Source organism: Salvelinus alpinus, chromosome 7 (genome assembly GCF_045679555.1).
Source record: "Salvelinus alpinus chromosome 7, SLU_Salpinus.1, whole genome shotgun sequence".
NCBI lineage: Eukaryota > Metazoa > Chordata > Actinopteri > Salmoniformes > Salmonidae > Salvelinus > Salvelinus alpinus.
In genome coordinates this window covers 27,651,542-27,662,745 of record NC_092092.1, presented here as the reverse complement: position 1 = coordinate 27,662,745, position 11,204 = coordinate 27,651,542, and the positions used below count along the sequence as shown (strand labels likewise).

The window sequence follows — 11,204 nt, the reverse complement described above, 5'->3', positions numbered from 1 at the left end:
TATTGGTCTCGTACAGGTGCAGCAAAAAGCTCCTATAGCGCAGTAATACAATACCAATACACAAATTATCCAGAAAGTCCACAACAAGAATGAAATGCATCCCCTATACAGTAAACATGTGTCCAAAATGAAGTTGCTGGGGTCTTTTTGATGGGTGGGGGGCAATACGGTACTGTAATACTGTAATATATGCCATTACGTAGCAAACACTTTTATCAAAAGTGACAACAGTGCCCACATTTTGGGATGTGACCGCAGTGGGAATCGAGCCCACAACTCTGGTGTTGCTAGCGCCATGCTCTTTTGAACTGAGCCATGTATAGGACCACTTGAGTACAATACTGTAAAATACAATACACAATTACTATAGAGGTGGAAGATATATGAAACATGAACACTGTAAAAAAATAAGACTTGGAAAGAGAGAAGACATTGAATTCAGTTTATAAGATAATGTTGATTGCATATAAGGCATACAGACAGTAATGGTAAATAGTTACAGTAAAATTCCAGTATGGAATAACAGTGACTTCAGACACCAATAGAAGAATGATATGTAGGCTACAACAACCCAACCAGTCATTGGTCAACTCTAAAGGGGTAGAACTAGAGCATTTCCATGCATTTCAATAATACATTGAAACTGAACCCCCTTGAAAATGTCCCTCCGGGAACAAATGCGCAATTTCAACATCATAATGAAAATCATTCTACAATATTAAAGCAAAATAGATACAAATTATATCATATAAGCAAACTATATTTAATTCTGTGTCATCCCATATCTTTCAGAGACAACTGTGTCTCATTCCTTCATATTAAAATCATACAGACAGGAAATGTGCATTGAAAATATCATCAGAATATAATGTTTCATCTCAAAATAGAAAAGGGACATTTTTGTGAACATTTGTGTGCTTGTTTCAGCTGTTACCATGTAGTAATAGGAGTAGTAGTAGTGACTAGTAAAATAAGTATTATTTGCATGTGAAATTATTTTTTTGTTTAGGGCCTACTCTTTAAGGGTATGCACAAATTAAGGAGTTTGGCTTTAAAAGGTTAAGACTAGTAGCCAATTCATTTATACCTTTATAACCTGTGAGCATTTCATGCTAATTTAAATAAGTGTAATTAAATAGCAATAGTTGATCAACTATAAATAACATCAGAAAGTTGTCAGCACATTTTAATGTTCAACATTAGCTAGATTTCCATCAATTTGTCGAAAGATTTTCAAGCAAATATAATAATATGCGCACCCGAAAAATATCCACATTTTCCCTTTTGTTTGTTTACATCAAACTGGCTTCATGAAAATGAAAAGCTGTGCGTAATGACGTAGTGCACATAAAAATCACTTTGTCGTGTAATTTTTCATTTAACTAATAAAAAAAATAAGTACAGTGTGTTTCCATCCCATCTTTAAATCTGATTATGGATAAAAGCAAGATCATATTTATTTGTCAATTGACAGCCAAGCCCCGATCAACATGTTACCAGCATAAAATTAGGACCCTCGACATTTTAAGGAGTATCAAGCTCATCATCACCATGCACTTTCACCACCCTGTGAGGTTCATCATTACTAATTGAATCTGTAGACTAATAAACTGTGTGCTTTTCCAAGTCGTAGTGGGAGGACTACACAACATAGCATCACGTGACTGAAAGTTTACTGCCACATGAGGATTATTCTTCAACAAATGCGCATTAAAGCATTTCCACTGCATTTGGTGCATGATCTACACCATATATACAAAAGTATGTGGACACCCCTTCAAATGAGTGGATTTGGCTATTTCAGCCACACCCGTTGCTGACAGGTGTATAAATTCGAGCACACAGCCATGCAATCTCCATAGACAAACATTGGCAGTAGAATGGCCTTATTGAAGAGCTCAGTGACTTTCAATGTGGCACCGTCATAGAATGCCAACTTTCCAACAAGTCAGTTTGTCAAATTTCTGCCCTGGTCAACTGTAAGTGCTGTTATTGTGAAGTGGAAACGTCTAGGAGCAACAATGGCTCAGCTGTGAAGTGGTAGGCAACACTAGCTCACAGAACGGAACTGCCAAGTATTGAAGCGCGTAAAAATCGTCTGTCCTCGGTTGGTTGCAACACTCACTACTGAGTTACAAACTGCCTCTGGAAGCAACGTCAGCACAATAACTGAAATGGGTTTCCATGGCCGAGCAGCCGCACACAAGCCTAAGATCACCATGCGCAATGCCAAGCGTCGGCTGGAGTGGTTTAAGGCTCGCCGCCATTGGACTATGGAGCAGTGGATACGCGTTCTCTGGAGTAATGAGTCACGATTCAACATCTGTCAGTCCGATGGACAAATCTGGGTTTGGTGGATGTCAGGAGAACACTTCCTGCCCCAATGCATAGTGCCAACTGTAAAGTTTGGTGGAGGAGGAATAATGGTCTGGGGCTGTTTTTAGTTCCAGTGAAGGGAAAACTTAACGCTACAGCATACAATGACATTCTAGGCGATTATGTGCTTCCAATTGTTTGGCAACAGTTTTGGGAAGGCCCTTTCCTGTTTCAGCATGACATTACCCCTGTGCACAAAGCGAGGTCCATACAGAAATGGTTTGTCGAAATCGGTGTGGAAGAACTTGACTGGCCTGCACAGAGCCCTGACCTCAAACCCATCTAACACCTTTGGGATGAATTGGAACGCCGATGCTACAACATCTCGTGGAAAGCCTTCCCAGAAGAGTGGAGGCTGGGGAAGCAACAAAGGGGGGACCAAATCCATATTAATGACCATGATTTTGGAAGGAGATGTTCGACGAGCAGTTGTTCACATACTTTTGGTCATGTAGTGTATTTCACAGACAAAAACTTATCCCCCTGTCTTACGTATTTTGTTCTGTCGAGATTTAGAAAGTTTACTAACAATTATACCGTTTCCATCAGTCCTGTAGTGAGTTTTTTATTCAACAAGTGCTTTACTCGCATAAAAATGGTTGGATGGAATCATGGTTATTGTAACATACAGAATAGGCATTTTTATGCAAATGTTACCCTAGTATTGCAAGCCATTCTCAAAGTATTGCGCTTCACGTAAAGTCGGCCAGGAGAGAATAGCGTAATCCTAACCCCAAAAACCCCACTCTCCACCACCCACGGCTCCCCATAACCCTAACCCCATCTCCCAGTTCCCCAACCACCGCTCCCAGCCTTTCTAGTGGGTCTGGATGGGGTCCTGCAGGGAGAACAGCCTCCCTCTGGAGGCCAAGGCAGCCTTGCGGGTCATGGTGGTACACCGGGTCAGGATCTCCTGGGCTCTGGGTCGCGGGGGCACCTTGGGTGCAGCGGTGGGCATCTTACAGGACCTAGTCTCAGAACTGGAGCTAGGGCTGGTTGACAGACTCTTATCTGGGATGCTGCGATTGCCACTCTCCCTTGGCTGGGGTGAAGACCTGGGGCTGTTTGGGGGGCTCTGGGGCTCCTCCTCACTGCAGCTGGAAAAAGACGTCCTGACATTCCGGCCTGATGAGCTGATGTCAGAGTCGGAGGACTTGGCCAAGCTGATGCTGCTCTTGCGGATTGCTGGATCCGGATTTGACTCAAGGTCTTCTCTCTCTCTTTGGGATGGAGGGACGGCCATGTCGGGACGGGTCTCAGACAGAAGCTCCAGAGAGCGGGTCTTCTGGAGAAGGGAGGCCCGGTACGGATCATCCCTGGGCTGGGTCGATGTGTGATGCTGCAGCCCTGTCTCCTCATACAGGGTGGGTGGGTAACAGTTGCCAGATTGGCTGTCTCTGCTGGATGCCAAGTTGAGAGTAGAGCTGTCCATGTGGGTTGCCAGATTGAGAGAGGAGCTGTGCAGCTTCCTCTGCAGGTTGTGGAGGCCAGCACGTGGGTTGTTGTAAGGCTGCAGGTACATGGAGGGAGAGTAGCCCGTTCTGCCATTATACCTGGAGGGGAAAAGAGTTGTGTCACTCAGGGTTCAAAGAGTTTGTTTTTGATTAGAGGACATCTTCTGGTCATGACCCTCATGTCTTTGCTTAACAGAACGTTGAAGTGGAGCCGTTCGTCACCATCAATCGTCATTTGTCAAAGGGAACCACCAACAAGTGCTATGTTATCCCTACTCTCCTTACTGTTATTCGTTACCAAATACCTCTGTAAGAAAACCACAGGATTCCCTGATTTATGTCATTTTATTTCAGGTATTAACTTTTGGTGGCCATAATCACGTTTGGAGCGACAATGCATTCAACAGTTCCTCCCACACACCTGCTGCCACACTATCTCCGATAAGACAATGAGAGGTTGTACATTGTTTGCATTGTCTTGTATTACAGACCCGACAATGAAACGCAGTGTTGGTTGCTTTGTCTGTGTAGCATTCTGAGAGGCAGACAGGCAGACAGATAGTCAAGTTACAAGTTGACATACCTGATCAGCCACCATCCGTCGTCTGATTTCCTCAGCACCTCGACCACAGAGCCAATAGGAACAGGCACCTCGTCATGCTTCTTAGTGGAGTAACTCCTCACAGCGCAGTAGAGAGTTCCTAAGGGACAAACCAGGAAGCAGGTTAAAACAACAGAGATTCCTTTCTACATAATCTACAGCAAGCCTTCAGGGCATTTATTGATATTGGATCTTGAGAAATCTCAAAACCATGACAGAAAGTGTCATGCAATCTTGTAATCTGGAATGCAATCTCAGTCTGTCGTTCTCCATGATTTATATACACTACATGACTGATAGGGGGCGCTGTGTTGGAGCCACCGTGCCTGCATATTTTGTAAACTATAGAAATGCATTTATTAATGTATACATTCGTTTTGCCACATGTATTCTATTACAGTCACCTCAATGCATACTTTTACATTATATTATGTGAGCTAAACATAAATATGTAAAATGAAAAATACATTCATTTATTTTTATTTTTATGTAATTGTTTTAGATTACAAATGTTACTGGCCCCACAACAACAAGAAATATATACTTAAATACATGCAATCGTATAGAGCCTCACAGTGGAGTCATAATACCCATAAAACACAGCAGTCAAACAGGGAAATGGTTCCAATCGTTTTTCCACCATTCATTTTTCCCATAAGGGATTTTAGAAACATTTAGAATAAGGGCTGTGTTTTTGTGTAGGCTTACCCTGGCATGACATTTTGATAAGCATGTATATCTCTCTCGGACAAGGTGACTTTTATCAATATATTCGGCACTATTTATGCTCTGTTTCGAAAATGCTAATTATCATCAAAGTAGACATCATGCAAAACAACAAATCCCTGAAAGCTCCTGTATGTCATCTCTAGCTGACACCTTTGCTAACAGGTACATTTTCCATACGCACAAAAATATTATTTCACTCAAATTTTGTGCACAAATTTGTTTAGATCCTTGTTAGTGAGTATTTATCCTTTGCCAAGATAATCCATCCACCTGACGGGTGTGGCATATCAAGAAGCTTACTATACTGCATGATCATTACTAGGGTTGGGGAGTAACAACGGATTACATGTAAATGTATGCACTCATTACTGTAAATCGCTCTGGATGAGAGCGTCTGCTAAATTACTAAAATGTAAATGTCAAATGTTGCTAGAGAATTTCATGGTAATTTCTCTACCATAAGCCACCTTCAACGGTTGGACGTCCAACCGGCCTCACAACCGCAAACCATGTGTGTGTAATGCGTTGTGTGGGCGAGCGGTTTGCTGATGTCATCGTTGTGAACAGAGTGCCCCATGGTGGCGGTGGGGTTATGATATGGGCAGGCATAAGCTACGGACAACAAACACAATTGCATTTTAGCGATTGGCAATTTAAATACACAGAAATAGTGTGATGAGATCGTGAGGCCCATTTTGAGGCCCATTTTTTCTTAAGGTACTGTATCTGTGACCAACAGATGCATATCTGTATTCCCACTCATGTGAAATCCATAGATTCGTGCCAAATGAATTTATTTCAATTTACTGATTTCCTCATATGAACTGTAACTCAGTAAAATCTTTGAAATTATTGCGAATATATTGATAAAGTCATGTTGTCCTAGAGATATTTACACACAGTTATCAAAACGTCATGCCGGGGTAAGCCTACACGAAACAGCACTTATTTTAATTGTTTCTAAAATCCCCTATGGGAAAAATTAATGGTGGAAAAATGATTGGAACCATTTCCCTATTTGACCACTAGGTTTTATGCGTATTATGACTCATACTGTGGTACTCTGTGGAGGACTGCTCCTACTGGGGAGTGCCAATATGGCCGACCAGTGGCTTCAAAGCCTCTCAAGGGCCAATACACAGCATCAGCAATCCAGGGTTTATGTACATCACTGGTCATTCTCTACTATGTTGGGATGAGGGTTATTTATCACTCCAGTGTTTAAATGCTAAATTGTAATTACTTCGCCACTACGGCCTATTTATTGCCTTCCCTCCCTAATCTTACCTCATTTGCACACACTATATAGATTTCTTTTTCTATTGTGTTATTGACTGTACGTTTGTTTATTAATGTGTAACTCTGTTGTTGTTTGTGTCGCACTGCTTTGCTTTATCTTGGCCAGGTCGCAGTTGTAAATGAGAACTTGTTCTCAACTGGCCTACCTGGTTAAATAAAGGTTAAATAAAATGTTCAAAAATGGTATCTAGTTTAGGACTTCCCCCTAGTGTTTGGCTGGCTGTGGAATTTTCTAACCACAAAACTGAATGTTTGTAATGGTGTATCCATAAGCTAACTGCAATCCATAGTAGGCTTAGTATATTAAACAAACTTTCACAACATTTACTGTGATTAAGTTTGGACTGTGGACAGGATATGTATCAATATAGATTCAAAAGTATCTTACCCCCCAAGGGAATTCCATCCAATCCATCTTCATCGTTCTCTGCCTCACACACCTCCAGGTAAGGAGCAGGGAACCAGGCCAACTGTTTATCCTCGTTCTCCACCAGCCACCAGCCTGAATGAACACACATCAACAGAGACAGTATATACGAGGATTTTTATTTAATTTATTTTTATTTAACCTTTATTTAACTAGGCAAGCCATTTAAGAACAAATTCTTATTTACAATGACGGAGGATGCAAGTATCTATTCTCCCATAAATGTATCTTAATTAGACTACTCTTGATTTCCATGCTTCTCCACACAAAGCTTGAAAGTGGAGCCTATCCCAGGTTAACAGTGGAGGGAGAAATTAAATGTGGGCTAACCTATGTCAAAATTGTAAACTAAATCAAAGAGGACTCTAACCTGCTGGGTCTTTGATGAGCACATCCAGCCTCTCATCCAAGGCCACTTTAAAGGGCCTGTTCTTAGTGTCCTTGGTGTTGTAGGGCCCCACACAGCAGTAAGACTGGCTCACAAAAGGGTGTGTCACATTGCCCAGGCTCAGACGCTGCCCACTCATGTCCTCCAGACCATCCTCTGATGGTAGGATCATGACGCTGTGGAGAGGAGACAAACAGACATTGTTAACGTTTTTACCTGCTGGCAGAGATGGGCAGTATTTTTGTTACATGTATTTGAAATATGTATTTCAATTACTTCTGAGTATTATGTAATTTGTATTACACTGTGCTGAACTACATTCCAATGTATTTTGTAACAAGATACTTTCGAGAGCTGTAATTTTTATTTTCAAAATACAAAATACTTTTCTATACATTTTTTGTTGTTGCAGTTCACAATTTTGTGCCCCCCTTTCACCCTGCATTAATGTCAGAATTCGGATGCCACTATGGTGTGACGAGAGCGTCTGCTAAACTAAATATAAATGTATATGTAAAAATTAACAATTGCAAAGTATGCCGAGTAGTATTCTAATGAGCTTCGCCCTGGAACAAGGCTAATAATAATACCCAGTGTGCTTTGCAGTTCATTTCCCCATTTACATTTTGGTCATTTAGCAGACAATTATCCAGAGTGACTTACAGTCAGTGCATTCAACTGAGGTAGATAAACAACAACATATCACTGTCATAGCAACTAAAACGTTTCTGTAACCATTACTGAGAATGGTGTTGCTGTTCGGCAGGCAACTTGCAAATGTATTTCTGTATTTTAAGTATTTAAGTATTTTGTCATTTATTTTTATGCATCTTTATTCTATTTTGTAATTGTATTTAGTACATTTTTTCCCATCTCTGTCTGCTGTGTGTTTCTTTAGACAGAGGAACAGAGGCAACCTTGCAAGTTGCAACTCTTTGAAAGTATTTTTCATGAGAAGGCCCGAGTGCTAGGTGCATAAAATGTTGTTGTCATTTAGTAAGCAGAGTAGACGGTCTCATTCAGTACGATTTTAATAATAAGTGTAGTGAAATAAGAAGGCTGAAAAATGACTTGATAGGCTGAAACGCCCACATAAAAAGGAGGGATGTTTGTAAAGTGTGTACCTGTTTTTGGTGAAGTCTGCCTGCAGGTCGTGGTCTTTTGGCATGAAGAACTGGGTGACCTCTGAACTGCAGCTCACCACGGGGTCACACCTGAGCAGCTCGCTGCAGTAGTTTTCCAGTAAATTCATCCGACGCATTGACCAACTAGGATCCTTCACCTGGATCTTTCTCCTCATAGCTATGGCTGGGATAGACAGAAGAGGAAAATGAAAAAGGGCAGCTACGCACTCAATATTTGCAGTGAAAGAAAGGAAAATGTCTTCCATATTTAGTGAAGAGAAAGAATGGAAAATGTTTTCTATATGTTTTAATTGAAGGGTTACACTTTTTCATTGAGGTAGGACTCTTCATTCAAAGACTCAATCATGGACACTCTTACGACGGTTGTGGCTCCTTTGAAAGATGTATTGTTGTCTCTACCTTCTTGCCCTTTGTGCTGCTGTCTGTGCCCAATAATGCTTGTACCATGTTTTGTGCTGCTACCATGTTGTTGTCATGTTGTGATGCTACCATGCTGTGTTGTCATGTGTTGCTGCCTTGCTATGTTGTTGTCTTAGGTCTCTCTTTATGTAGTGTTGTATTGTCTCTCTTTATGTAGTGTTGTATTGTCTCTCTTTATGTAGTGTTGTATTGTCTCTCGTTATGTTGTGTTGTATTGTCTCTCTTTATGTAGTGTTGTATTGTCTCTCTTTATGTAGTGTTATATTGTCTCTCTTTATGTAGTGTTGTATTGTCTCTCTTGTCGATGTGTGTTTTTCCTATATTTTTCTTTGATTTTATTTTTAATTCCAGCCCCGCAGGAGGCCTTTTGCCAGGCCTTCATTGTAAATAAGAATGTGTTCTTAACTCTTGCCTTTTTTTAAATACAAATAAAATAGGAAGAAGAACAACATAAACCTGAGGAGGAGGTGAGATAGGAGAGTGATGAAGGAGAGTTGAAATTGCTTGGGGGTAGATTGTGAGGCAAAGATGAGACTTTTGTGATGTTGATTTACCTCTGAATTTGGGAATCACTCTGTCTCTCTTGCGGAAAGGATTCTCAAGGGGAAACCTCTTCTTCAATTGCCTCTGTTGAAATAAGAGGGATAGTGGTTTTGAATGACAAATTGTCAACACATCCGCTGATAAAGATGAATCAATCCTTTTTTATTTTCTATATTGATGTACAGGTTAAGTTTTAAACTTACGTGAAACTCCTTAAAATCCAACAATGATCTGTAGACAATGACTTCACTCTCATCAGACCACAGCACAGAGGTCATAAACATCTGTAGAAATGTTTTAAATTACATTCATTTATAATTATGTAACAATTCAACGAATGCAGATATAAGGAAGTATTTATAACTTTATATACACACAAATGGAATAACACACACAAACACACACATTACACTATTAATTTATATAGTGGTTTACCTTGATTTTAGATGCCTCTTTATGCATCACTCCAATAATCCGGACACTGATGGCATAGCGCATCTGGTCTCCCATGTCTGAAATTATTGACCTATTTTTTTCGTTGGTAATGGTCTCCTCTCCAGTCTCTTGTTTTACACTCTATCGGCTGCGTGGGTACAATTTATACTTTGGGAGAAGAGGCGGAGTCGGTTATCACACCAGCCGCCCGCCGGAGCGATCCAGGTTGCGCTGAGTTCGTTGGTTGTGCACGTGAATAAATATTTAAAACACGTGGCATATGCAACAAATTCCTCGTCTCGGTGGCGCTTTGTACCTGGCTGTGGGCGGTGGGCTGTAGGCTAAAGGGAATACATCTTTGCATGCCTTGTCAAGAAGTGAATTGGACGGTTTCGATAGATTTTTATATCGGTCAATTTTAACCACCCAGTTCACCACCCACAGCAATCAATTACAGAAGAAACGGTGGGTAGTACAGTATTCAGTATGAACCAATAAATCAATGTATAAAGTTAAACAAGGGTTTGGTAATGGGTAGGCAGCAGGCTAGGCCTACAGTTACTCATCGATTCATTTGTAGGCATAGGGTAGTAGTGGGGTAACTAGCACCCCCCTCTAATTGCTGACACAATTGCTGGCACAAAAAAGCAACGTTTGGAAAAAAATTGGTATGTGGATGAAGGTCATGCTTTGGCAAATAAACTATAAAGGGAAATAATTGGCTATTTTTTGTAAAGTCCCTCTTTTTAACTCACCTGCACATTAATTGTCTTTGTTCTTTCTTTGTTGTTTCTTTTCCATACAATCCATTATGTAAATTACACTAAATATTATTTGAATAATACACGATTTTAAATCCCAGCAGCCTTTAAAATGACATTCAGGAGTTAAAGGTTTTCAATAGTTGTTTTTAATTCATACAAAAAAGTATTCATTGGAAAATAACATTTAAGAACAATAACTTAACTAATTAATTCAGTGTAACATTGATGTGGCAAATCTGTTATGCTCTGCTATTGCACATTTCTAATTTGAACATATGTCACAAATAAAACTATCCCCAGTAAAATTGGAGCACAACTCACGAACCAACTTCCTGCACTGCTCACATCTAATCCAGTCCCCTCCTGTGACTTAAAACAGGGGGAGAGATGCCAATTGAAAAGCTTGCTCTTAAAATTTTTTGCTAGCTATCTAGCTATATGACATAAAATGCTGTGTAAAATAGCCAAAAGGCTATAAAGTAAGATTAACTGTAAAGCTATCTGTCACGATCGTCAACGGGACTGAGAGAGGACCAAGGTGCAGCGCGTGGAAAGTACATCTTCTTTTATTTTAAAGAAGGAAAAAACAAAAAGAACAGACGACCGTGAAGCTATACAAAAAT

General features: G+C 40.4%; 1 protein-coding gene across 1 annotated transcript; it reads right to left on the bottom strand.

The window, feature by feature from the left end:
* Window positions 1-428: 428 nt before the first annotated feature.
* Window positions 429-10,622, bottom strand: noxo1b (NADPH oxidase organizer 1b). The gene is made up of 8 exons (XM_071409689.1): window positions 9,818-10,622; window positions 9,586-9,666; window positions 9,394-9,466; window positions 8,399-8,582; window positions 7,257-7,450; window positions 6,848-6,961; window positions 4,414-4,531; window positions 429-3,929 (listed from the first exon to the last, which is right to left on the bottom strand). Exons 1-8 carry the CDS (start codon window positions 9,890-9,892, stop codon window positions 3,194-3,196), a joined length of 1,575 nt encoding a protein of 524 aa, XP_071265790.1. The 5' UTR covers window positions 9,893-10,622; the 3' UTR covers window positions 429-3,193.
* Window positions 10,623-11,204: the final 582 nt, after the last annotated feature.